The sequence below is a fragment of the Lagenorhynchus albirostris genome, chromosome 7 (assembly GCF_949774975.1).
Source record: "Lagenorhynchus albirostris chromosome 7, mLagAlb1.1, whole genome shotgun sequence".
Lineage (NCBI taxonomy): Eukaryota > Metazoa > Chordata > Mammalia > Artiodactyla > Delphinidae > Lagenorhynchus > Lagenorhynchus albirostris.
Genome location: NC_083101.1, coordinates 3,417,372 through 3,445,334, shown reverse-complemented (window position 1 = coordinate 3,445,334; position 27,963 = coordinate 3,417,372). Strand labels below are relative to the sequence as shown.

General features: G+C 53.1%; 1 protein-coding gene across 1 annotated transcript; it reads left to right on the top strand.

Annotated features, from left to right (window-relative positions):
- The first annotated feature begins 13,629 nt into the window (after nucleotides 1-13,629).
- LOC132523121 (ficolin-1-like) lies at nucleotides 13,630-21,727 on the top strand. Its single transcript, XM_060153671.1, has 10 exons — nucleotides 13,630-13,732; nucleotides 14,513-14,565; nucleotides 14,960-15,197; nucleotides 16,666-16,719; nucleotides 17,192-17,227; nucleotides 18,004-18,036; nucleotides 18,470-18,597; nucleotides 19,081-19,210; nucleotides 20,087-20,221; nucleotides 21,318-21,727. The coding sequence occupies exons 1-10, from the start codon at nucleotides 13,630-13,632 to the stop codon at nucleotides 21,563-21,565; spliced, it is 1,158 nt and encodes a 385-aa protein (XP_060009654.1). The 3' UTR covers nucleotides 21,566-21,727.
- The last annotated feature ends 6,236 nt before the right edge of the window (nucleotides 21,728-27,963 follow it).

Below are 27,963 nucleotides of genomic sequence, written 5' to 3'. Positions count from 1 at the left end.
AGGGAAGCAAGAGGGCCCCGTCAAGGGCAGGTTACATAACCGGGCTCCAGCTCGGGGTCCAGGAGCCTGGCGGAGTCTCCATTTCTGATGGTGATGGGCAAGCAACCTCCCCCGACAGAGCCTCACTTTTGCCACCTGGAAAGTGGGAATAATCACAGGGTCCTCCTGGCAGGTGAGCGATGCCCTCTGCAGGGAGCTCCCAAAGTGCCCCTTCTTCCTCCTCACGGGCCTGTGACAAAGCCCAGGGCCCAGTCCCGCCCTCTGTGAGCAGGACGAGGTCCCAAAGCCCTGAGAAGCCGCTGGGGCCTCAATGGACCAGTGCAGACAGACGTCTGACAGCTGGAGAAGACCAAGGGCTGGATTTGCAGCCAGGGAGCAGCGCAGGGAGATGCTGAACTGACCGGCATAGGAACCTCAGCTCGTCCCTGTCTGGTTCCCGATCCCACCACATCTGTCACTGTCAACTCCAGGGTAGCACGGTGCAGCCCACACTCCCACTGACAGCAGCCCGCCCTAGCGAGAGCATGAGACCTCAGAGGGACCACACGCACCCCAAACCGGCTCTCTTTAGCGGAGGGGGCCCGACAACATTCCAGAACCCCAAATGTACCCTGCACACTGCTCTCCTCCAACCTGTGGGGTCGGGGAAGGTAGAAGGGGAGCGGGTATTGGCCTAGGGTCGGGGAGCTGCCCTGATTTAATCAGTTACCTCCCCAATTTGACTGTCTAGTTAGTGGTAGATGTATGCTCAAAGGGGGGGGCAACACCTCCCTGGAATGTTCCTCTTATCATGGAGAGCGTGGAGATTATTTTAATCGGGTAATCTTTGGGGTCCTTCCAACTAAGCTAGACCAGAGAGATTTGATTGGAAGCAGAACTAACCTGAAATCTGAGCCTCAAAGGATGCGAGTGATGGCAGGGCAGCAGGGAACAGCAGCTGCGTCCTGGAGAGGGTAAGACTCTTCCTCCGCGCAAAGCCACAGTTCAACGCCATGCAGCGCCCATCCTCTCCACCTCGGCTACCTCTGTGACCTCCACCAGGTTGCCTCTGGCTCCTCACATGTTAAATGCAGAATGAACTCCCCACCCCCTGCCAGGCTACAAAGATAAAGAACCACCATGGGGTCATTGGAGCCCTCCCAGCCAGCACACAACGAATGTCACCTACCATGGTGATGTCATCGTGGCTTTTCTTCACATCAAAGGTGGTTGAAACGTGCCCATGGATAGTGCTACCAGCTGTGTGCCATCCACCCTGCAGGGCCCCTCTGTGTCCTCAGTGTGCCCAGGTGACCCGAGGTCCCAGGACCACTCCTGCCATCAGCGAGCTCACGGGGACCAGGGTGGCCCAAATGTCCTCTCCTTGCTGTCTGTGCAGGTCATGCAGTGATCAGGGGGCCACTCAGGCCTTGGTCCTCTCGCTTGAAGGAAACTTAAAATATCTAGATGTCTAGACTGTCCTGGGATCCAGGACCCTCTCCATCAGGAATGGGAGTTGTCATGACCATGTCAGTGACGTTTCTAGGTAGGGATGGAGGAAACTGTTGTGTCCGATACCCAGGTGTGACTGACCCCGAATGTTACCTGAGCAGCTCCAGGTTGGCAACTTTTGAGAGAGGAATCTGCCTCCCTGAGAGGCTGGGGATCAGCAGAGGATCCCAAACTGTGGTTTTGGTTTAACCACGAGATGGCACAGGGACTGACATTCTGCCAAACTAAAAATCGTGAGACCCACACTGACCTGGTTTCAGTTCTCATTTGTTGTCCCTTTTGAAACAATTTGTGGGGAAATTGCTCAAATAGAATGCTTGCAAAACAGGTTACGACACGCTCACAGGACTTGCTAATTGGGTTTGGAAATCTCTAGGTGGATTCTTGGGCTTAGAGTGACCTGTCGTCTGGCTTGCCCAGGACCAAAGTGTTTCTGGGACCTGGAACTTTCACTGCTGAAACTGGGATAGTCCTAGGCAGATGGGACGGGTTAGTCAAGGTTCCCTATGGTGGCCACAGCTGTCTGTGCCCAGAAGCTCCATCGTGATGATTGGCCAGTGGCCAGCCAATCAGAGGCTTCCCTGGGATTCTTCGCTTGGAGTTGCTGGGTCATGCTTTCTCTTGCCTCCCTGGTCACAGGCTAGGATGGTGGTGACTTATTTGTGACTGTGGCCATGTTCTCTCTGCCTCTGGAGGAGGAGAGAAAGAGCCCAGGCAGAGACTACGTGGGGGTAGGTGTGCTCGTTTGAGTCTGCAAACCCACCCACCTGCCCACAGCCATCACTGACATGACTAGGATCAGGGATGCTGGGAGGATGTAAGGCAGAGTGGCGTGTCTAGGCCTAAGCCTGGGGCCCTGTGTTCCACTCCAGTGGGCAGAGAACTTGCTACCCGAGGTGACTGCATGGGAAGAGGGAAGCTGAGGAGACGGTGTTTACGTGCAATAAATGTTGAATTGCACCCAGTGCTTCTTCCATGGCAACGTGCATCCAGGATTAATTTCATCCATTTCACCCACATCTCAATACCCTTCAGCAAGGTTAATCCTGTCCTAATGCAAGTTTAAACATTAAATCCACTGCGATGGACAAATGTCTTGGGCAGCCTCATCACATTCTTTTATGCAGAGTAAATACGTTTACACAACGGCTCCGGGAACAGAGCTCCAGAGCAGGTAGCGCACGCGCTCAACACGGCTTCAGGCTGCTCTTTTCATGCATTATAGATGACCATCCCCATCCATCTCACCAGCCTTCAAATCAAGAGCAAAGCAGATTGTGTTTTGGTTCCCGGAAACAGGGAGCCATGAAAGAATTTGGGATTTTAAGAATGAGTTTCACTTAGGTGAGAACCGGTTCCTAGATTTTTCTTGTCTTTTCACAAGCTTTAAAAATACCCGCAAGAAGTAAACAACAGCCACAAACACAAAACAAAACAACTCCTGCTTCCGGATTTGTTTTCTCTGAGCGTCCGGAAGGTGAAATTGACCTCTATCCCTTGCAGATCAGGAGGAAGACACTGCGAGGTTTGCCTTCCCCACAGTGTTCTCGGGCTTGTAGACTCAGTTAAGATATTAAACCGGACACGGGCGAGCGGGGTCTCCTGTGGAGCTGCCTCTGCTGGCATCCTCAGCCAGCAGCGCGGTGCACCCTCCTCCGATCCCGGGACGCTGAGGGTTCTCAGGGGATGCTCTGCCTTCTGAGATACAAATTCCAATTTACTCTGACATAAGTGATCACCCTGCAAACTCTGCAAAGTGATCACCCTGCAAAATCCATCTTCAGGCTCCGGCGGAGTCTGGCTGGTGTTATTATCTCTGGGAAATTAAAACGCCCGAGGGTGAGGATTACTTCCTGCCAGAGCCTGGGCATCCTGTCTCTCCCGTCCAACCTCCAGGCGCCGGGAGTGGGCAGCTGAGCTCCTCGGGATCCTGGGTCACTGCAGGCGGGGCCCGTGGAAAGCCCAGTGTGGCTGTCAGGCTGGGGGGCAGGCAGAGAAGAGGCTGACAGAGCTGGAAGGGAGACAAGTAGAGAGAAGGGTGACAAGTAGAGAGAAGGGCAGCGGGGGATGGGTGAAGAGGCCCCTGTGCAGAGCAGAAGGCCAGGGTCTCTCCCCAGCCAGCCCCACTGGGCGGAAGGGTCCCCCCACCCCCGTCTAGGTCTGCAGGGCCCATCCCTCACCTTCCTCCCAGAACGAACCCGTTTTATGTTTTAACAGCTTTATTGAGATTTAATTCACATCCCAAGACATTCACCCTTTTTTTAAAAAATAAATTCATGTATTTATTTTTGGCTGCCTTGGGTCTTTGCCGCTGCGCGCGGGCTTTTTCTAACTGTGGCGAGTGGGGGCTACTCTTTGTTGCGATGCGTGGGCTCCTCATCGCAGTGGCTTCTCTTGCTGCGAAGCATGGGCTCTAGGCACGTGGGCTTCAGGAATTGTGGCTCGTGGGCTCTAGAGCGCAGGCTCAGTGGTTGTGGCGCCCGGGCTTAGTTGCTCTGCGGCATGTGGGATCTTCCCGGACCAGGGCTCGAACCCGTGTCCCCTGCATTGGCAGGCGGGTTCTTAACCACTGCGCCACCAGGGAAGTCCCCATTCACCCATTTTAAGTGCACAATTCAACGCTTTCTGTGTACTTGCAGAGTTGTGCAACCTTCACCACGTTCCAGTTTTAGAATGTGGTGAGTATTCTATAGTCTAGAATATTCTAGAATATTTTCATCACCTGCAGAGAAAGCCTGTACCCCTTCGCTGTCTCCCCTCTGTGCCCCCCGCCCCCACCCCTGGAAACCCCTGGCCAGTTTCCACGGACTCGCCCCTTCCAGACACTTTGCGTCAGTGGAGTTGGGTAGTATGCGGTTTTGTGACTCGCTTCTCCACTCGGTGTGTTTCGAAGGCTCATCCGTGCTGTATCGAGTCAGCACCTCATCCCTCTCTCTGCTCAAATAACGTCCCGTTGCATGGCTAGACCACAATTTGTTTACTCACTTACCAACTGATGGACGTTTGGGCTCTCTCCACCCTTTGGCCATTGTGAGGAGGGCTGCTGTGGACAGCAGGGTCACGTTTTTGTGTGGACGTCCGTTGTCATTTCCCCTGGGATGCACCTGGGAGTGGAATCGCCGGGTCGTGTGGTGGCCCTGAGCTCTGGGAGCTGCGGGCGGTGTCCCCGGCGGCTGCCCCGCTTCCCATCCCGGCCTCCAGAGCTTTGTCGTCCCACTTTGTCTCCCACCCTCATGGGGACGAGCCACCTGTGGGCTGGCCCCAATTCCTGCAGAATTTAGGGTTTTTACCCCAAGCAGAGTCCACATACAGGAGCTGGGAGACTCCTGCCTGTTCCGTGAGGCTCGAGCAGTGAAAGTATAACTGGGAGAAGGGCTGGACCCAGCTGGAGGCAGTCCAGGGATGCTGGCGTCAGCCTGCAGCAGCCGGGGTGGGCCGGGGTGGGGGGCGGGTTCCAGCTTCAGCACAGAAGTGTCAGAAAGCACGTCCAGTCTAAACACCCCCTGGCAAACAGGGAAACTGAGGTTCTGAGAGGGCGGGGGTGTCCCTGAGGCTACAGCCCAGCCTGAAGCCTCCTCGTCCTTTCCCGGACCAGGCTGCCTCGGACACCACGGCCAGCAGGACCTGGAGTGGGAGCGTTCATCTGGCAGAGGGAGACCTGTCCTCCAGAGGCGTTTGCCGTCAGGGTCTTGCCTTTCATACTTGGTAGAGAACAGGTGTAAACCGCCCCCCGCCCCTCTCCAGGAGGAGAAACGAGGTGATGGCCGCTGAGGCTGGAAAAAAGTAAGGCAGAGTTTATTCCTTTGCTGCCCTGACTCTTTGAACATGTGCTGCATTTCCCCAGCCAGAGCTGAGCTGCAGGTCAGGAGCCACCACCTGTGCACCAGCACGTGCCGCTGACAGAGCACGTGCCCCGGTGCCAAGCAGGACCCAGAGGACTCTGCAGAAGAGAAGAGGGATTGGCTGTTTTTGCATGCGCGCCTGCATCTATGTGCACGTGTGTGCATGGGTATACACGTGCATGGTGTGTGTGCATGAGTGCATATGAGCAAGTGTGTCTGCCTGCATGCTTGCGTGCATGGAAGTATGTGTGTGTGTGAGCGAGAATGAGTTCTCATTCTAGAAACAAAGGGAACTGGTTCTTCTCAGCTCCATTTTTAGTGAGTCATTACAGTTCTTCCTCGTTAAATCATCTCTCTAGAAAAAAGCCAATAGAACCAGCAGTCGTATTGGGTATGTCTGCTGGACATGCTGAACCGACAAAAGTCAATAACGTCTATTTTCACCAGTAATGATCAATTAGAAAATATAATTTTTCCAAAGGTGCCATTCATACAATAGGAACAGAAACCATAAAGAAACTAGGAATTAACCTAACCCAAACGTGAAACTCTGATAGGACCCTAATAAATAGAGAGACACCGTGCCCTCTGATGGGAAGACCTAATGTTATACAGATGCCAGCTCTCTCCGAATTAACCTGTAAACCCAATGCAATCCCAATCAAATTTTTTTTTTGCAGAACTCAAATGTGATCTAAGATTTATGTGGAGGTATTAAGGCCCACAGATAGCTACTCCAACTTCATAAAAGAAGGGTAGAGTATGGACTGTGCTATGAGATAGTAAGGCATCCTGCAAAGATGCAGGAATAAATGCCACGTGGTCTTGGCACAGAGCTGTGGACTGGAACCCAGAGTTCAGGGACACAGCCCACCAGCCGTATGTGCGATCTTACTTCACCACAAAGGTGGCCCCGCAAATCCAATAGGAAAGGACGGTGGTTTGGTAGAAGGTTCCAGAAACTGGCCCATGAGATGGAGGGTAATAATGAATCCCTGTGGGGGGTGGGGTGGGGGGAGGTTGCCTAGAGATTAGGAGAACCACAGGGAATTAAGAGCCAGATGGGAGAAACAGGAGAATAAAGTTAGAAAATGAAATGCAGGAGATTATCTTTGGGACTTTTGGGGTGGGAAAGACTTCGTAAACCAAACTTTAAAAGCAAAAACGATAAGCTCGGAAAACTTAACAAGGGCAAAGCTACTTTGATGAGCTTCACTAAGGGGAACTGACGGAAAGGGAGCAGATATTTGCAGCGTCTTAAACCAACACGTGATTCATGTCTGGAAAGTACAATGAGAAGGCAGTAACCTCAAGGCTATGGAAGAGCAGGTTATGTAACAGGAAAGCCTTGAAGATAAAGCGTCAGGACCGCAGGCAACCGTCAGAGCGCTGGGGAGTGCACAGGTGTGGGGAGTGGAGTGGCCAGTGTGGCCCCCGCCGGGGGCAAGTCCCTTCTGAAGAACGGTCCCGTGCTATGCAGTCGAATTAAGGCTCCACAGACCACAGGGCCTGAAAATCCCACTCTTGCTGTGAGCACAGGACCCTGGGAGATTGCACAGTGGCCTTGGTGGCAGTGGTAGAGGGCGGGCTTAGAGGTCACCTGGGTGATCGCCTTGGGAACAATCAGGCAGGTCCTGATGACGAACACTTGGCAGTTGAAAGCAGTGGACTAAATGCAGATACATATATCAAGATGCATGTTCCTGAAACTCGCACAAACACACACACGCACGCACACGCGATGCCCACGCAGCTGATGGGAGAAAGTAGAATTCGGAATGAGCCCCAGTAAATGCCATTTACCAATGCTAAAAAATACACACACACAAATACACTCTCCAAGAGCATCGTTAAAACCAAAAGATACCCCTGCTGGTACCTGAGGAGGAGAAGGGGGAAGGGGCGTGCGAAGGTACGCTCCTCGGGGGTTGGCCAAGAAATCAGGTCATCTTTAGGATTGGTGACACTGAAGAGGTGGTGATTCCAAAATTATGGGGTCTGGGGTGATTCTCCCTCCTGCCCCTGAAGGTATGTTTGGCAGAAATGTCCGCTGACATCTCTAGTTGTAATGACTCAGGGAGGGGATGCTCTGGGCATCTAGCAGGTAAGAGGCCAGGATGCCATGCAAGGATGGTCCCCACGGCAAAACCGGTCTGAGCCAAAATGTCACTAATGCTGAGACTGAGTCAGCCTGCTGTAGGGGCCTTGTTCATGGTGGGGGAGGGGCTGTTTCCGGCCCGCCCGTGAGGGGTGGGAAAGAGAAAAACTTCCCTCTGACAGCTGACAGCCTGCCTGCAGTGCCAACTCCTCCCCCAGCCCCAGCTTTTCGAGGATGCTCCAGGAGTGTTCTTGGGAGGATCCCCCCTCTGGGGACCCTGGGCACTTCTGCCTTACCAGGCCCCTTCCTCCATAGAAAATATTAAAAATTATATTTTACAACGATGGAGGTTCAAAGATGAAGATAATCTGGGCCGAATTTTATTCATTTTTTTTCTTCTGATTTTAAAAGAATTCAGAATCATTTTCGTGAGCACCTAAAACTGTCAATGGGCTGTAGGCGCTGTGCGCAAACGCCCTCACGGACCAGTGGGGGCCGTGTGTCCACATAGCCCTGCCCACCTGAGGGGCGCCGCCCTCTGCTCCTGGATCTGTGCGCACAGCAGAGCGGGGGCCCCAGGGACACAGCTCCCTACACCCTCGACAAAGCATCCGTGGCCCAGCCCAGCTGCCGGAGGGGCAGGGAGGGAAACTGTGGGTGGGGAGTAGAGGTTCCTCCAGCCACCAGCCAGCGGGCTCCACCTCCCAGGTTGTGAAACACCCACAGCAAACTGAGGCCTGGCACAGGCGGGGGCACAGGCGGGGTGTGGGGGGTGGGGGGTGGGGGTGGGCAGGCCCTGGAGGGCAGTCCTGGAGCAGGCAGAAATGCAGCTGGGAGGGAGTCACGGCCAGCTGCGTGGGGAAATGCAGGCAATGCCCACGCCCCCGGTCACTGACCCCTCGGTCCGTCCCAGACCCCACGCTGCTCACTTATTATCCTCACTCCACGAGGTCCTCAAACCCACCCTGCTCTCCTGAGTCACGTGACAAAGAAGACTCAGAGAGGTCAAGTGACTGGCCCAAGGTCACACCACTTGGGTCAGGAGAACCCAGGCCCGTGTGGTACTGCCTGGAGCACAGTTCAAGGCAAGCCCTGCGTTCTCTTCCCCCCAAATAGAAAATCCCCAGGCAGGTCGGGAGGGTCCCTTTCCTGGGCTCTGGGCTGGACTGGGGTCGGCAAGCAGCCTCTCCCCCAGCTGAAGGGTCCAGGTGTAGATGGCCCTCACAGCCAAAGAAAGGTGCCTCAGGGGGATCTCAGGGGTACTGTGTGCAGGACCCCACCAGGTCCGGCCGGCATGTGGCCCCCTTTCCTGCAGCCCTCCAGACACGAGTCCTTCCAGGAGCAGAAAGGAAGGAGGACCAGCTGAGAGACAGGGGACAGCCCAGCCCAGGGAACACGCCCTACTCCTGGGAGGGAGGGGCACACCCCGAGGCTGGCTCTGGTGGCCTGGAGTAGCCAGTTCTTTGCAGGGGCGGGGGGCGGTTTACACCTGTTCTCCCAGGTGCCCTGCTATTCCTGGAGACTCTTGCACAGAAAGATGGAACCTGCAAATGCTGTCGTTACTCATTGCATTTCCCCCAAAGACCCATCAACTCATCAACAGAAATCAGCAGTTTGATTGGAGCCCCGTTGACTGAAAGTCCTTTCTCTGCTGCATCCACCAGTCCTAAACAATGAGGTGGCACCCCCTGTCCCAGGCCCCACTGGAAGACCCACCCTAAATCAGACCCACCCTTCCCGCTCTGGAGCTCCTGAAGCTCTGGCGGCTGGTGTGGTCCTTTACCCCCGAGCCAGGACCTGGGTGGAGAGAGAGTATCACCGGGGGGGGGGGGGCTCTGACATCCTTCCTGGATCCGTGGAGTCACATGCAAAGCCCTCAGGAGAGCTCCACTGTGCAGCCCCTGGTACCGGGATGGAGGGCAGGTGTGCGGGAGTCCCCGGCCCCCTGGGACCACCTCCCCTTAAATGCAGTGTAGCGAGCCACACCTGTGCGGTGACAGCCGGCATCCCAGGAGCTAGGCAGGACAAGGGGCCCTTGCAAATCTCTGCGCTTCCTGGGGACGGCTGCACTGCTGCAGGAAGCAATACAGAATGATTGAGGCCTCTGCACGCTCCATTTCATTTTATTTAAACTTCCTTTCTGAAGTGGAAGATAACACCTCCTCACCAGAGTGCATGAAACGACCCAGATGAAGCCGGAGCCCAGCGCCAGCCTCCGAGCCCCTTCCCAATGCCAAGGCCCCCCTCCCGAGGGGGCTGCCATCCTGACTGGGGGCATACTTGCCCTTCTCTCCACATTCCACTCAGCAGGCACCCCCACTACGGCTGTGCAGAGGTGCCCGCTTTTGAAATTTACTTACAAATGCAATCAAACAATGTTTCTTCCCTTGTGTGGCTTCCTCTGCTCAGTGCCGTGTTCGTGAGTTTCCACGATGGTTCGAAGGAAGCAGAGATTTGTCCCGTTACTCTGTGCAGGTTTCTCCGGCTTGAACACCCCTCAGGCCAGGGGTCCATTCTGCTCTGGGTGGACATTTCGGTTGTTGTAGTTTGGAGTGGGACGTTATTCTACATGTCTCCTGAGCCTGGACATGCACTGCCGTGGAGGAGGACGGAGCTCCAGGCTGTGGGTCGTCGAGCAGGTACACGCAGGCATTTCTCTGATTTCTAATAAAGTTGAGCACCTTTTCACTTTTCTATCAGCCATTGAAATATTCTCTTTTGGAAGTGTCTGTATAAGGCACTTGGCCGCTTTCTGCAGAAGTATTGATTTACAGCAATTCCTTATTTATCCTGGATACGACACTTTGTCACTTCTGCGTGTTGCAAATACCTCCTCCGCCCTCCCCCGGCATGTCTTTTCACTCTCTTGGGGGTATCATTTGAGAGCCCAAAGTTCTTAATTTCAACGTCAATTTTCAGACTTTTCCATTATGTTTAGTGCTTTTCATTCCTACATTCACCAAGGTTATTTGAAATCTTACAATGTGGTCTAAAACTATTCCCATTTGGGTCTATAATTCTGCCAACATTGATTTTTTTTTATGATTAGGGTCAGGTTTCATTTCTGGTTTTCCCACGTGAATACCCAGTAGCTCACAGTGTTTATTGAAAGTTTATTCAAGAAGCAGAGGGTTGGAGGAGGGATAGAGTGGGAGGTTGGTGTTAGCAGATGTAAGCTATTATATATAGAATGGATAAACAACAAGGTTCTACCGTATGGCACAGAGAACCATATTCAATATCCTATGATAACCCTCATGGAAAAGAATTTCTAAAAGTATATATATATATAAAACCATATCACTTTGCTGTACAGCAGAAATTAACACAACATTGTAAATCAACTATATTTCAGTTTTAAAAAGTTTATTGTTTCCCCATCGCTCTGCAGAGCCACCCCTGTCACACACCAAGGGTCCGCTTATGCCTGAATTTGTTTCTAGACCCTTTATTCAGTTCTGCTGGTTTGGTCTGGATCCTGGAGCCGGTACCGCACCATCTCAGTGACTATACCTTCGCGACAATTATTGACCTCAAGCAGAGCAAGTCATCCTTCCTTGTTCTAGTTCAAAACATCCTAATTATTGGCCTTTCAACTTTTAAACAAATTTCAAATTCACCCTGTCAAGTTTCCCAATAAAATGGGCATTTAATTACTAATGCAGTGAATCTGCGTATCAAAGAGAGAGAAACTAAGATTTTTACAATATTGAGCATTTGAATCCATGAACGGAGAATATTCTTCCAATTGTCCTAATCTTTTTAAACATCACTCATTCCCATCTGACGGTTTTCTACTGCCAGATGGAGGACTAGCGTGTATTTTGCTGGAATTATTCACAGTTACTTGATTTTGGTGTCACTATTGCAAATGTTTAAAATTTCATTTTGTAATTCTTTCTGGCTAGCTTTTAGGAACATAATTGGTTTTTACTAAGCTTATTCCTTCTAAAAATTTTAATTTTAGATTCTCCTGAATTTTCTACATAAATCGTATCTTCTGAAAATAATAACGGCCTTGTACCTGCCTTTCCAATTCTTTTACATCATATTTGTTTTTTCTGCCTTACTGCACTGCCAGTGACACAATGTTGACCAGAAGTGGTCAATCTCTGAGGACGCTTTTCAATTTTCACCATTAACTATGTTGTCGTTTCAGTATCTGTAGCTTCTGGGGATCTGTTTCTATACTCTGTTGTTTCTATTTGTTCTTGTACATGTTGTCTTTTATCCTCATGAAACTGGTTATCTTTTATTGTGTTCTAACGTTTAATTTGGAAAATACATATATTTGCAGAAATCATTTAAATCCTGGGGTCATACTGTTCTCCTTCTGACAAGATTTGTGTTGGTTTCAGCTCGGAGCAAGTGGATACTAGTGATCTAAGGAAGACCTTATTAGAATTTCAGGAGTCGAGATTTTTTTTCCTGGGACACCTAGATGTCTCAAAACCAGTTCGCAGTCCACATTAGGTCTGCCTATTGATGATTCATCCTTATTTCTAGGAAGAAATGCCTCTGGATCCCACCCCAAATCCACTCCTTTGACAGAACACAGACCCCAAACTTTGACCTTCAATGCTGCAAAATTGTCGAGGTAACTGACCAGCTTCTCAGCTACCTTTGGGGGATTGGCAAAAAGAGACCCCACATGCTGGTTTCCCCTCTCCAGATCTCTGTTGCTCTCAAGAACATAGCAAAGGAACCCATTCCTACGTGGTTCACTTGACTATGCCTTCAGGCAAATCTCTTTTTTAATGTTTTGTCTGTTTGTCTTTATGAGGATAGATGGCCCCAAATACCTCACCTGCCGTTGTCAGAAGTCAAATGACCTTGACTGATCCTGCTTTAAGATATCTGAACTTGGCAGAGTCCTGCATTCTTTTGCATTCTTAGGCCCAGATACTCTTAGGAACATTAAAGTGACACCTGATTGTGCTGTCAACATCTCACCTGCATCCGTTCTATTGGCAAAGTGAAAAAGAGGAAGCACCCTAGGATCGGGGTGGGGGATTGTCACTGGCAGATGGGGCTGAAGGAAAAAGACCAGCTGCCTCTCTCCCTGTCCTGACTAAGGCCAGGTGAACAGCCCTGAACGGGCCCCTCTCCAACAGATGAAATCCAGGCCCATGCTGGGGACAGGCTGCCCTGTCCAGGAGCTCAGGGAGGCTGAGCGGTGCCTGAGGCAATGCAACGCCTGAGGCAACACGACCTCTTGGTTCCCTCAGTCTCCGTGGGCTGGGGCCACCTCACAAAAATTTGCAAAGTCTAGTGTCATTCCAGTGCCCATAGAGGTGATTGCTAAACCTCTGGTCAGGCCATCCCCGGCTTCTTTCCTAGTTGGACAGTGGGTGTGGTTGGGACACCAGCCCACGGACACTGGCCCGGAAAAATATCAAACCACAGAAGAGTTTCACGCTCAGCTCCTCCCCTCTTGTCCTCTTCCTACTCTCCTTAGTGACATTCTACACATCCGCAGAAGCCCTTTACGGAATGCCCACCACATGTCCCGGTCAAGGGCGATCATAGTACAAGATGTGGAGGATGGCCTCTGGGATTTGGGGGGACATAAGACATAGCCTCGCCTTCTGGTATAATGACCAGACCCAGTGGTCCTTGGAGCACTAGACAGACTCGAGGTAACGTCAGGCTCTTACTGTGTGACTTCAGTTTCTCCACCTGTGGCATTTAGATAATAGTGTCTTCCGAATGGGGCTGGCATAAGTAGTATTTGGCACACAAGAAGTGCTCGGAATTTTTTTCTCTTCCGCTGTGTTAAGTGCTCAAGGACTGCCTCAGTCATTAGAATATTCTGGAAGTCAGGCGAGGGAAGGAGCATCTCTAGCCAACTCCTCCTTATACCCCAGTCAAGGTCTCAGAGTGTTGTTTGGGTGTAGTTGGGTAATGAGGAGGGAGTCTGGGGGACTGGGCTTTCCTTAAGCCACAAAGAAGGCAGACCCTTTCCCACAGAGGGGTCCTGGGTGCTCTCTCGACTGGGAACAGAGTATCCTGCCAGGGGAAGTGAGCCTGATTCAGCGGGCAGCATGGTGGGGCCCAGCAGGAAGGAAACACCCTTTGCCATCACTGGTACCTCCTGTTGGTGTAACCAAAGAGGCTGCAGGAAGTGGGTGTCCCCCACAGGCTCAGGCAAGGGCTGGCTTCCCCTGCTCACAAGAGCAAGGTCAGAGACCAGAGGACATGGAGCTGAGTGGAGTGGCCGTGGCCCTGGGGCCCGCCGGCCAGCTCCTTTTACTCCTGTGCTTCAGGACCCTGGCCGCCCAGACTGCAGACACCTGTCCAGGTGAGATGGACCTGAATTTCCAGTCCTTGAGAGCTGGTAACTACCCACTCATGGACCACAAATAGTATCTAGGGTTAAACCCTCCGTAGGCATCTTCTTCTGAAGACTCAACAGCTCAACTTCATCTGCAGACTAGGACACCACAGGCCCAAGGTCACACAGGTCAGGGGGCGGGGAGCAGGAATTTAATCCCAGGTCTGTCCAACTCTCAAGCCCGTGATTTTCCCCACGAGCTTCCCGGCCAGGTCTCGACGCTGCCACCTAGGAGGACCATGCCCATCACTTTCTCCGTCTTCTCCTGGACTTTTCAGAAAGATGTTGGAAGATGTTCTAATCCAAGGGCTCCATGTTTACTTGGGGTTTGCTAGTGCAGATTTCTGGCTTTTATCCCAGAGAGTGCGATTCGGCAGATTTGGGTCTAAGAGGGGGTTGTGGTCTCCCTCCCGATCCCACGCAGGTGGATGGGGCCCACACCTGGCAAGAGGATGCCCCTGAGGACAGACCTGCCTCCCCCTGAGTGGAGGACGTATTTATGGGGGAAGCATAAGGTTGCCCCTGTGAGAGAGTCGCAGCTGGAGACAGACCCTGAAACGACAGTTGCCTGTGTCTCCGGTGAGAGCACAGCTGATTCCCGCATCCTCTAAGTTGTCTCTCATGACGATATTTCAGTTCTGAAATCAACAAAATTAACTATCTTTTTCTGAGAAGGAAATGAATCTCTGGTTCCAGTTCTACTGGAGTTTGCTCTGTGTCCTTGGATCAAATGTGTCCCCTCTCCAGGGGACCTACACAGACCTCTTCCAGTTCAGGAATTCTATGGTCAAAAGTCCAAGGTCTGGGGGTGAGAATGTTACTTTGACCCAGATTCCCCAAGTCGTTTAAATATTTATTGTTGTTATTTAGTGGAAGCACTCACTGTTTATGAGGTTCTTTTAAAATGCCATGAATTATACTAAGAAGTTTAAATTCTGCATTATCTAATCTAATCCTCCCCACAGCCCTATTCCTGTCTCCACTTGGGCACCGAAGGGACAGAGCTCAGAGGGGTTGAATGACTTGGCCAAGGACACACAGCACTGAGGCTGTGGGGAGGCTGGCTCAGGCAGGGTGGACCACAAGGCCAGGGCTCTGCCCTGCATCACCTCCACACCTGACCAGTGCCCACCAGAGGCGGGAAACTCACTGCCAGGCTGACCCTTCATCTGAGACGGGTGACTTGGGCCACAGCCAAGGGCCCAGGTCGAGGTCGCCGCATGGCAGATCCCCGTGGCTCGGGTGGCCTGTTGCGGGCTCTGCAGGGCTCTCAGGCCCAGGACGAGCGCCCGGACTGGCGCTCTGTGTCTCTCTGCAGAGGTGAAGCTGGTAGGTCTGGAGGGCTCCGACAAGCTCTCCATCCTCCGAGGCTGCCCGGGGCTGCCTGGACCCGCAGGGCCCAAAGGAGAGGCAGGCGCCAATGGACAGAAGGGTATGTGCTTGCGCTCGGGCGTGGGGGTCACTGAGCACCAGCTCTTCTCAAATTAGAGCCCGGGTGGGCACTGCCCCCTGCGGGTCTCAGGTCGGGAGCTTGGGTCACGACCCTGCTCAGAGCTGGCGTCAGGAGCGAGCCCCGAGGCCCACCGGGATCTGCCATTCCCTGAGGAGGCGGCTGGTCGCAGCTAGTCTATGAGCTCACATCGGGGTCCACTTCCATAGAACACCCGCTTCCCGGTCCTCGATCCAGGCCTGGCTTTACGTGGCCGTGGGCCAGATTCCAAGCCGCGCGTACCTCGGTATTCCCACCGGAAAACTGCGGCCCCAGCGTTTTCTGTCTGTACCGCAGATGAGAAAACTGGGGCTCAGAGCAGTCAGCCGTCAGCAGGGAGGGTGGGGCTGGACCTCAACGCAGTAGGAAGGCCCCCGAGCGCTCCACAGCCCTCCCGTCGACGTGGCGGCCCCCTTGTGGGGTTTCGGGCCCCGAGCCTGGTATGAAGGGCAGGTGTGCACGCAGCTCAAGGGGTGAGTGCCCCGGACCTGTGTGTGAGTCGGTGCTCCAAGGGCTCCGGACACAGGGCCAGCTCGGAGGTCCCCAGCCTCTCACGTCCTGGGAGGCATCCAGCTCAGGGGCCGTGGGCACCCAGGGCAGCTCCTGGGGATGGGAGGGCTGCGTGTGCTCACCACGATGGGCTCCAGGCTGGGGGTCCTGCCGGAGGGACACTGGAAGGAGGGGCCGGGCTGGGGCGGCTGCCCACCAGTGGGTGTGGTTGGCCCGCCCCAAGCCGAGCCGGCGCCCCCTCGGCCCCACCCCACACACCCACACTCCCCGGGGAGGGCAGCCTGCTGGCAGACGCTCCTGCTGCCTTGTCTGAGCCTGGGGCCGCCTCTCCTGACCCTCCCCTCAGTGCTCAGGAGGAGGGGCAGGGCCCTGGCTGGTCCTACCCCCTGCTCACATCAGTAACGCAGACCTGGGAGGCCTCGTGGCTCCCGACCCCTCCTCTCTGGAGGTGGAGAGAACCACCCCAGAGGGAGGCATAATTGCGCCCGGCCGCCCCTGCGTCCAGGGCTGAGCACAGGGCAGGGCCCCGCCTCCCTCCCAGAGCCAAGGGGCCGGTGGGTCCTGTGTGACAGGGTCTCTGAGGACGTGCTCTTGGTCCCAGGCCCCCGGGGGGCTCCGTGACGGTGGCCTGGACCTGGGCTGCTACACTGAGCTGGTCGGGAGCCAGATGGCTGGTGGTTCCTGGAGCCCGAGCTGGGCGTGCCGGCCGGTCGGCACCGGGTGGCTGTGAGTGCTTTGTCCTCACCACCTGCTGTTACCCTCGGGCTGCGTCCCAGGGCGGTGATCCTGAGGATACCGCAGCTGGGATGGGAGGGTCGGAACTGTATCTTTAGGGCAGAGGTGCTCAAGTAGAATTCTGCAGGTTGCCTTTTCCTCAATGATGTATCTTTGGAATTTACAGGAGAGCGAGGTTCTCCCGGAGTCCCTGGGAAGGCAGGGCCGGCCGGGCCCAAAGGTACCAAAGGTGATGAAGAGCTAGGACCCCTGAGCAGGACCGCGGGGCCTGTCTACAGAGACATGAGAGATGGAGACAGACAGAGAGAGGGAGGAGGTGGAGAGAGAGATGGGAGAGAGACAGAGAGAGGGAGGGGGGCCAAGTGAGAGAGGCACCTGTCCTATTTCCTGTTTCCAAAGAGCTTCGAGACAGTGTGTGAACGGGGTCCCGGGTCCGGGGCCCCAGGTCCAGAGCAGCCTCTCATAACCCAGGGAAGAATCCAGGCCTCTGAGCCCCGCCCCCCGCAACTCCCCCGGCTGAGACCCAGGCATTGGAAAAGTGTGGGCCGCGGAGCATGCACGTGTGGTGCCCAGAGCCTCAGCCCCGCCCCCCATGCCCCAGCTCCCGAGGAGGTGAGCACTCGGGTGGTTTCCAGAGCGGAGGGTCAACGTCCACTGACCAGACGTCCTGTGCATCTCCTGTCTCTCCCCAGGAGACCGAGGGGAAAAGGGCGCAGGCGGAGAGAAAGGTGAGCCCCTCCGCCTCCCTGGGGTCACTGAGCAGGCTTTGCAGGGGGCTGGGGGTTCCCAGAGGCCTCGGTCATGGCCAGCACCACGTGGGAGAGGATCTCGGACCACACCCCTGGCCCTGGCCCTGCAGCGGATGGGTGCGGGAGGAGGGGCCCCTGAGCCCGGCCTGCTTTGTCAGTGGCCGGTGAGCGCTCAAAGCCCAGAGGCTCCGGAGTTGGACCCAGGTGACTGGCGATACCACTTTACTACATGGTTTTGGACATTTTGCTTATAATGCTCTGATTTATGCTCATTTATTTAAAAATTTGTGAAAGCAAGAAAAGGCAAAATGCCAAGACACAGTCACATGCTCTGGCTACAAATACAAAGTGCGAGGTTGGGGCCCAGACCCACATCTCAAATGCTCCCCAGTACTTTCCACAAGCAGAGGCTGTGCTGGGGACATGGGCTGTGGAAAGCGATAGGCCTGGGGGCGCTGCACCTCCACCGCCGTGAGCCGTGAAGCCCAGGCGAGGTGGCCGGCACGGCGGTCCAGCCAGTGCCCCGCGGGACGGTGCTGGCCGCCAGCCCCCAGGCAGGCCGGATGCAGTGGGGGCCGAGCAAGCCCAGGGACGCTGAGTCTAGGAGCTGATCCGCAGGGCTGGAGGCTGAGAGTCCTGCAAAGAGCTGGATAATGGTTTCCTTTCTCCACGCTGTGTTCACGGAGCAACGGGGCTGAGGGGTGGGGGCGCTGTTTCCAGACGTGTGACGTGCATGTCCTCGCTCCCCACAACAGGAGAGCCGGGGCAGCTTCATTCCTGTGCCACAGGTGACTGCGCACACGCCGACCCCCGGACCTCCGCCTGGACCTGCTCCTGCTGGGGGTGGGGGAGGGGGGGGTCGACCAGAAGGCCAGCTGCACAGACTCAGGTTCCACTTTCCAAGGACAAAGCCCTCTCTGCGCATATCTTACTCCCCACTTACCCGAGTGATAGACAGCCATTGCCTGGATAACTCGAGTATATTCCTGGAGGAGGCCAGGTGCCCAGGAGACTAGGCGGGGGCAGCCCTGGGAGGTGGGGATGGCCAGGTCGACGGGGCCTGGCCGTCACAGCCGGGTGGCCTTGGGGGCCGCGTCTCTGTCCCAGGACTCAGAGCCCACCTCCCCCAGGCAGGTGTCCCTGCCTCTCCCTCCTGCCCCCTCCCCCCTGCCCCGCCCAGAGCTCCTGTCCTGGCGTCCATTCCCCGGCTTCCCTTCCCAGGACCTCGGACCTGTAAGGAGCTGCTCACCAGGGGACACTTTCTGAGCGGCTGGTACACCATCTACCTGCCCGACTGCCGGCCCCTGACCGTGCTGTGTGACATGGACGTGGACGGCGGGGGGTGGACCGTGAGTGGGGGGGACCCAGCGATGGCCGTGGGGTTCCTGGGCAGGAGTGGGCGTGCCTGGGAGCCTCACCTGGTGGCAGAGCACTGTTTAGTGGCCTTTGTGAGGCCGTCCACTCCTTCCAGGCAGAGGCTGCCCCCGTCCTTTCACTGAGGTTGGGAGAATCAGAAATGTCGGTGGGGGGGGTGTGTACCCACACGGGAAGGAGTCCCGTGGCTCAGGGCTGTGGGCTCAGGCCCGGAGGTGCCCACTCCTCTCCAGCCGTGTGGCGTTGGGCTTGTCGCCTGCCCTCTCTGAGCCTCCGTTTCCTCCCTGGTCCCATGTGGGTGTCCCTGACTGCCCCTGGGCTCTTGGATGAGACCCACGTTCTGGTCCTCAGCCTGTGATGCCTGTGAACTACCAGCGCTGCTCCCGCGTGTGGCCGGGGTGCCTTGTGGGGGGACGGCAGCGGGGCCCCGTCTCCCCAGCCCTCCCCATCGTGTGCAGGTTTTCCAGCGAAGGAGCGACGGCTCTGTGGACTTCTACCGGGACTGGGCCGCGTACAAGCAGGGCTTCGGCAGCCAGCTGGGAGAGTTCTGGCTGGGGAATGAAAACATCCACGCCCTGACCGCCCAGGGTAGGGCCGCGGCCGGGGGCTCTGTGGTGGGGTGCCTGAAATGCACATGCCCCTGACCTCAGCCCTGGGCCATGTGGGCCAGAGGACCCCGCTCCCCCTGGCCCCCGGGGTGGTCACGTGTGACAGCAGGAGGGGTTATTACTCTGAGAACCTAGGACGTGTATCCTCTTACACTCTCTGAGTGTTCAAATCGGAGGAGGTGGATTATTGGAGTGAAGACGACTTCTGGTCTCGGGACCGATCGTGTCTAGAACCCGAGAGTCGGAAGTGAGGGGGAGGCCATCTGGATCGGGGTGACCCTTCTCCCACTTCCAACGGTTGGTCCTTCCTTGAAACTGGGATCTTAGGCCCACGGAGCCCCTCCCTTACCTCTCCCGCTCAGTGCATGTGGCGGTCCCCACGCAGGCCCCCTCACCCCACTTCTCCGTTCCACAGAATCAGCTTCACAGCTGGTCCTGAGTTCAACGGCAAACCTGTAAATCCTTTCTTAATCCTTCCACTCCCTCATGGCAACCTTGACGGTGTCCACTCATGTGCCTGAAATCCTTGCACAAGAAACGACACGTACAAAGGTTTCCTGCCGTGGCATTCACAGCTATCTGCAGGAGAATTTAGGGTTTCCCACTAGAGCGAGGCTTCATTCCATCCAGGTCCACTGAGGGTGGAATTTCAGGCATGGCTGATGGAGCAGCAGGGGAGCTATTTGAAAACAGGGAGGCATCCCTGAGGTCCTCCCACCAGCCCAGCCTCTCACACCTTCCCAGTGAATTGTCCCCGATGCCAAGTTCAGACGTCCCCTAAAGCCCACATTCCCACCCCCCGTGCCTGTAGGCAGAGGGTCCCTTCTGCTGGGCCCTGAGCACCCACCTCCAACAGGAAGCAGCGAGCTGCGGGTAGACCTCGTGGACTTTGAGGGCAACCACCAATTTGCCAAGTACCAGTCATTCAAGATGGCGGGTGAGGCAGAGAAGTACAAGCTGGTCCTGGGAGCCTTTGTCGGGGGCAGTGCAGGTGAGAGTCCGCGCGGGGCACAGCAGTGGCCTGGGCTTCAGCGCGGGGTTTGGGGAAGCAGAGAGGACCTGCTTAGCGTCCTGGCTCTGTCTCCCGTGAGTGACCCTGGGCTGGGGCTCCACTCCCTGGGTCCAGGTTCTCTGTCTTTGGATGCAGACACGAAGGTACCTGAGTCTCTTTGTAGCATGGGGACCAGTGACGCCATCAGTTACCGCTCCCAAGGCTGTGTCTGCAGAGCAGTGAGCTGTTCTGAGTGGGGCTTGAGGTCACTGACCCCTTTCCCTGCTAACACCTGGAAGAGGACGGTCATTTCATGTCAGCCCTTAGAGCCATATTCCCAAACTGGGCTCCACGGAACACAAACCCTGTGGGATGTTCTTTGCCAAAAAGACACCCCGGTCACAGGATGTGGGGAGGCATCTCTTATGGCGCACCCTCTTGAGAATTCCCAGTGTGCACTCTTTCAGGAAAGGTGCTAGGAGCCTGTCTGCTTGTGTTGAACCAGAGCTGCAGAGAGCAAGGTCCTCCCAGGGCGTGGGGGGGGGGAGTATTGCTAATGGGAGCCTTCAAGCACCCCTTTGCCACACGTGCCTCCTCTGAGCCTCCAGGGAAGGAGAAGGGCAGGGACCCTCCTCTCCATGCTGCAGGTGGTACAGCTGAGGGTCTGGCAGGGGTTAGAAGGGCAGTGGGGTGCTACAGGAACTGGGGTGAGTTGCACACCCATGGCTGAAAATGGAGCAGGGGGCCCCGGGATGAGGCCGTGCTGTCCCTCTGGGATGACCGCGCAACCCAGGGAGTGGGTATGAAGCCCAGAAAAGCGATGCAGGCTCGGGGAAGGGAGGGCACCTCAGGGGAGAGGACGGCGCGGGTCCTGGTGGTCTTGGGGGAGCCGGGAGGAAACAGGTGAGGCTGGAGGAGGGAGGCATGCGCCCTGGGGCCGAGCTCCTGGGCCAGGTGGCTCCATCTGCCCCAGGGTGAGGCAGGATCTTGACGCCCTGGACGTCAGCTCACACGTCTCTAGAGGGAGGTGGCGCTGGGCAGGCGGCAGGGCAGGCTCCCTCTAGCCCGAGCAGTACCCACACTCCCTCCTGAGCAGGTGATTCCCTGACGCCCCACAAGGACCAGTTCTTCTCCACCAAAGACCAAGACAACGACAAGAGTTCCTCTAACTGTGCAGTGCAGTTCCAGGGGGCCTGGTGGTACACCAGTTGTCACTCGTCCAACCTGAACGGCCGCTACCTCGGGGGGCCGCACACGAGCTATGCCAATGGTGTCAACTGGAGGTCGTGGAGAGGGTACAACTACAGCTACAAGGCAACCACGATGAAGGTGCGGCTCACCTAGGTGGGCGGGGCCCGCAGCCCGACCCCACGCCTCCCCGGGCCCCCTGCCTGCGGCCTCCCAAAACCCCACTCAGTCCGCAGCGAAGGCCAGCACACATGCTCCCCCGCCGCCCCTTTGCTGAACAAGACCTGCTTGCCCAGCCCCTTCTCTCTCATCAAAGGGTCCGAACCCTCGTGCCCCACAGCCTCACCAGAAGAAGGATCATGTTTTAAAACTGTTTGCTTTCTGGCAGATATCTTCCCAGTTTTCATTTGCGTCTTCGAACATCAGCTGTTTTGAGTATTTTTCCCAGAGCCCATCCACAGCAGGGGCTGTGGTCGAGTCAGGGAGAGTTAGGGAGCCCATTTAGCAGATGCAACCACTGATGTTCCTAGAGGGCAAGTGGCTGTTCCACAGAGCGTCAGCCCCCAGCCTTAAGCTCCCACTTCATTTCATCGACGGGTTGGGGGGGATGTCCCCTCCCTCACCCAAAGTCACCTGCTTCTTCCTGATATTGGTCCCAGCATCTTCATTCATCTTTAAACAGGTCACTCTGAGACTAGAAAACTCTCATTAAAAAGCGGGGGGAGGAGTTAAATAGGGACCTTTCCGCTTTCAATCAGTGCTCTGGGCCAGCTTCCCTGGAAAGCAACTGAAACACCAAACACAGATCCACAGGGTGGGCTGCGTCCACCCAGCGGAGCAAGGGCAGCTGGCTGTCCACGTACCATACAAAACCCCAAGGGGCCCGGCCTCACGCCGCACAACCCTCGGCTTCGGGGCGATTGTAGACCTCAGTGTGCAAAGCGAACAGCCTGACGGGAGATGGTAAAGGAGAGTTTTCTCAGTCTCTCGGGCCGGGGAGAGGTTTCTTAACTGGGACTTCAGAAACACCAGGCATAAAGGAAAAGACTGATGGATTCAACCCCATTCAATCAAAAGCTTCTGTTTATCAAAGGACACTGTAGGAAATAAAAGGAGAGTCACAGAGGGATAGAATGCCTTGGTCACACGTAGGTTATTAGTTTTCTACTGCTGTCTCTACTCATTAACACAATTTAGTGGCTTAAGAACAAAGGAAACGTGTTATCACAAAGTTCTGCCGGTTAGAAGTCCGACATGGGTATGACTGGGCTGGAAGCAAGCTGTCAGCAGTGCTGGTTCCTCCTGGAGGCTCCGGGGGGGTCTGTTTTCTGAACTTTTCCAGGTTCTGGAGGCCCCCGGCACATTCCTTGGTTCAAGGCCCCTTCTCCATCTTCAAAGTAGCGACAGCACATCACTCCGACCCTGCTTTCATGGTCCCATCTCCCTCTGGGTATAGCCAGAACAGGTTCTCTGAAGGACTCACGTGATGCAACTGGGCCCACCTGGGTATCCCAGGACCATCTCCCCAACACAAGATCCTTCATTTAACCACACCCGCCAAGTCCCTTTTGCCACGTAAGGTGACATACTCACCAGTTCTGGGGATTAGGGCAGGAAATCTTCAGCAGGGGAAACATTATTCTGCCTACCACAGCCTATTAAAAAATACCATGGTCTCATACCGAGAATAGTTAAAGAGCTCCTACCAATCAGTAAAAAATTTTAATAGCTCAGTAAGAAGTGGTTAAGAGATTTGAACAGACACTCCACAAAAAATGATATCCATAGGACCAATACGTTTATAAAAACCTTCTCTATTTTGTTGGTTCTCAGCAAAATGCAAATTATAACCAAAACGAGATGCTATGACACACTCATCGGGACGGATAAAATGTGAAAAACTGACAACACTAAATGTCAGAGATGCTGCAGGGTGAGGGGGGTTTCATATGCTGCTGGCTACAATGCGAATTGATGCCACTAACTTGGAAAAGTGTTTGACATCAACTGTTAGAGTAGAAGACACGCATTCCCATAACCTGGCAATTCCACTGCCTGACGTGGAAATAACTGTTGTGTGCCCCAGGGGCCATGCCAAGAATATCTATAGCCAAGCTCTTCACAGCAGCCAAACCCTGTCATCCACCCAAAGGCCCGTCAGGAAGGAGGCAGATAGCAATGCAAAGATAGTCACGCACTAGAAAGCCACGCAGCCGTGCTAACTGGACAGCTATGGCCACACGCAGGACGGACAGAGCACGACGCAGCAGCTGGCGGAGAAAGCTGGATTCACGAGAGTATGTACTGTTGGCTCCACCTTGTACAAAACTGTTTTCTAAGCAAAAATGACCTGCCGTGTTTCGGATGCCTACTTAGGTGGTAAACGTATACCAGGAAAACAAGAAAGTGGTTGCCCTTGGAGTGGAATGGGGTGGTCACTGAGAAGGGACACAGATGGCCTTTGGGGTTCTGGGTGGTGATGACAAGCATGTGGGCCACACGATAATAAAAATACCTAGACTACACTTTTCATTTTATAGACTTTTGTGTACATGTTACGTTCACAATTTTATAACTACTTTTAAAGAGAGGACACACCCGTGATCCAGGGATGTGGGCAACGTGCACATCTTTTCCTGACGTCCACGGTCATTGACTCAGTAACTGAGGAGAGGTCCCTGCAGCCCACCTGGGATTGACCAGACCCCACCAGGTCCTGGCCACAGTCTCTCAACAGAAGTAAAGTCTGCTAGTTGAAACTACACTTTTCTTGCTCAGTAGGTAAGCATCTTATAAACCCAGGAAGATTATAAGTCTAGAAATGATTCATATACTAAAAGCCATAGAATTATGACTTTCATACTAAGAAATCTGGATAGGTTTGGTATCTCATAGTCTCATGATGTTTAAAGAAGTTGGCCTGTTGTAAAGAAAGTCTCATAAATCCAAATTTAAATATGTCATTAACTCATTGACTTAGTCTTGTAATGTTATCTGGAAAGCTTGGTACATTTATTCACAGTACTGGAATATGTAAGAAACTCCGGGCTCGTTGCATTTCTAAGTGAAATCATTAGATGTCTAAAAATTAATTAGTACTAAGAAGGTTTTGTCCACTAGGCTTTTGAAATGCCCAAGAAGGAATTGAATATATTACACTTATTATCACCATTCAAAGTTTTGAAAGTTTAATGAATTCGATTTGTCGTATTCAAAGACCCTTAAAAGCGACTGTTAAGATTTGCAGGTCTTGGGCTTCCCTGGTGGCGCAGTGGTTGAGAGTCCGCCTGCCGATGCAGGGGACACAGGTTCGTGCCCCGGTCCGGGAAGATCCCACATGCCGCGGAGCGGCTGGGCCCGTGAGCCACGGCCGCTGAGCCTGCGCGTCCAGAGCTTTCGCTCCGCAACGGGAGAGGCCACAACAGTGAGAGGCCCGCGTACCGCCAAATAAAAAAAAAAAAAAAGATTTGCAGGCCTTATGAATAGAAAAACAAGATCTGTATGCCAAACGTAAACTATTAGGCTAAGTTTTTGAATCTGTAGCTTTTGGAAACCAAACCTTAATTTTAAAAAGCAGAGTCTTTCCTAAACACAAATGCCTCTCAAACTCACATCATCAAAACTCAGTGATGTTTCGAACACGTCCATGCTGGTACCTGGGGGAGGATCAACTAAGCGAAATCCCCCAAGTCTGGTTCCCAGCACCCTCTCCTGAGCAGGAGGGGAGGTGGGGCCCCACCAGCAAGATTTCAGCGCATGTGGGGTCATTCCCCCAGCCTTGTTCTCATCACCTTTTCTCTTATTAGTGAGTATTTTTATTACCCAGACTTCCCCTCTACCAGCTTACGCTGTGGAGGCTCTTCCCTTACTCTTGTGGAGTCCGTGTTTGAGACACCCTGTCCACCCCTGCCCTCTTACGGACCAAGACAAACGAGTCCCTCTACCACTGACCTGGAGGGTCTTTCAGCCCCGGTCAGCTCATTGCCCCTCCTGCCTCCTGTGTCACCATGTCTGGCACTTTATCTCTTTATTTAACACCCCACCAGATGTTGCTCTTACAGGGTTGCACAGCCCATTTTCCTCTTGACGTATCTGCATCCTTGCTTTTTTTTTTGATTATATATAAATTTTTAATATTTATTTTTTAACTGAAGTATAGTTGATTTACAATGTTGTGTTAGCTTCAGGTGTACAGCAACGTGATTCATATATATATATTCTTTTTCAGATTCTTCTCCCTTATAGGTTATTACAAGATGCTTAGAGTTCCCTGTGCTATACAGTGGACCCTGTTGGTTATCTAGTCTATATATAATAGTGTGTATCTGTTAATCCCAAACTCCTAAATTATCCCTCCCCCGCCCCCTTTCCCCTTTGGTAGCCATAAGTTTGTTTTCTATGTCTGTGAGTCTGTTTCTGTTTTGTAAATAAGTTCGTTTGTATCATTTTTTTAGGTGCCTCATATAAGCGATTTCATATGATATTTGTTTTTCTCTGTCTGACTTACTTCACTTAGTATGATAATCTCTAGGTCCGTCCATGTTGCTGCAAATGGCATTATTTCATTCCTTTTTATGGCCGAGTAATATTCCATTGATACATGTACCACATCTTCTTTATCCATTCATCTGTTGATGTACATTTGGGTGGTTTCCATGTCTAGGCTATTGTAAATAGTGCTGCTATAAACATTGGGGTGCATGGATCTTTTCGAATTAGAGTTTTGTCTGGATATATGCTCAGGAATGGGATTGCTGGATCATACGGTAGCTCTATTTTTAGTTTTTTAAGGAACCTCCATGCTCTTCTCCATAGTCACCCATTATGTAGCTCTTACCCCATCTTCCAACTCTTTTTCAGTCTTTCTTGCTGTCCAACAAACCCCCTTTCATTTCATATATATATATATTTTTTGACATAGGTCTGCTGGTGATGAATTCTGTCCTTTTTTGTTTTCTGAAAACATCTTATTTTGCCTCACATTCAAAAAGTATTTTCACTGGGTGTAAAACCCTAAGTCGGCAGGTATTTTCTTCCAGCACTTTAAACATGTATTTCCAGATTCCATTCTTTCTGCTGAAAGTCTGTTGCTCCTCTGAAGGGAACGTGGCTTCTTTCCTCTGGCCCTTTACAAGGTTTCCCCTTTTTTGCCACGATGTGCCTGTGTGGGATTTTCTTTGAATGTGTCCATTCTCTCCACTCTTTCAAAGACTTCAGTTACACACATGAGCCTTTTTTTCCCCCGTGTTCCATGTCTCTCATGCTATTTTCTGTATTTTTATTCTTTTTTTCCCCTCCACATTCAGTCCGGATATTTTCTGTTGACCTCTATTCCAGTTCAATAATAAAACCCTTTCCTCTGCTAAGCTGTCAAAACACCTGCCCAGCCTCCCAGGATTGGCAAACGACCCCAGGCGAAGATACCCGCAAATACAGCCACCCGATTTCTATTTCCGCTAGACTTTATTCTGGGAATTCCTCGCAATTAGCCATCTTTAACGCTTAGGAAGAGTACCTCTGAACTTTGTCCAGCTTTTAATTTATTTTCAGAGGAAGTGTGGTGCTCATTATCTAATCCATCATTACTGGAAGTGAGAGCCTGAATGTACAGTTTTATCTTCTGATGTGAGTTATTTTCTCCCGGCCCTAGAGTTTGCTTGTTTAGCATTTTAAAATCGTCACTGAACATTCATTTGAGGAAATGGTCATCAGTCCTATGGTTGAATACTTCTATTCCAGCTGGTGTTTCGTGGCCACAATTTTGAATGAACACATCTATGTACACAGCTTTCTCTCATCTGTGGGGTTTTCTAGAAGTAAGTTCCTGGTGAGCGTACGGATTCAAAGTGTGTGCACTTTTCTTTAGGACGTGACACTGTATGTGAAAGACTAAAATCATAAACCACTTCACCATAAAATTATCTGTTTAAGCCGTGTAAAAAGTCACTGTAATAACTAGATCTTAATTCAGCATTTTTTTTCGACACTTGACTTCCCTTTTCATCTGGGTCACTCCTGCCCGTGCTCTGAGGATTGACTGAGAAACTGGGGACACGTGGCTCCAGGGAGCCTGGACATGGTTTGGGGACACGCTTGGTCGTCACCTCTGTCCACTTGACATGCCGCCACGCAATTCCTACCATGGCTTATCTTCAGAATCAACAGGAAACTTCAAAAAATACAGGCTCCAGGCATCACCACTGAGATTTTGGTTTTGCAGGTCAGAGATGGGCCTCCTGAATCTGTATTTTTTAAAATTGATTTTATTGAAGTATAGTTGATTTACGATGTTGTATTAATTTCTGCTGTACAGCAAAGTGATTCACACACACACACATACATTCTTTTTATGGTCTTTTCCAATATGGTTTATCACAGGATATTGAATATAGTTCCTTATGCTGCACAGTGGGACCCTGTTGTTTATCCATTCTGTATATAATAGTTTACATCTGCTAACCCCAAACTCCCACTCCATCCCTCCCCCAACCCTTGGCAACCACAAGTCTATTCTCTATGTTCTGAGTCTGTTTCTGTTTCGTAGATCAGTTCAT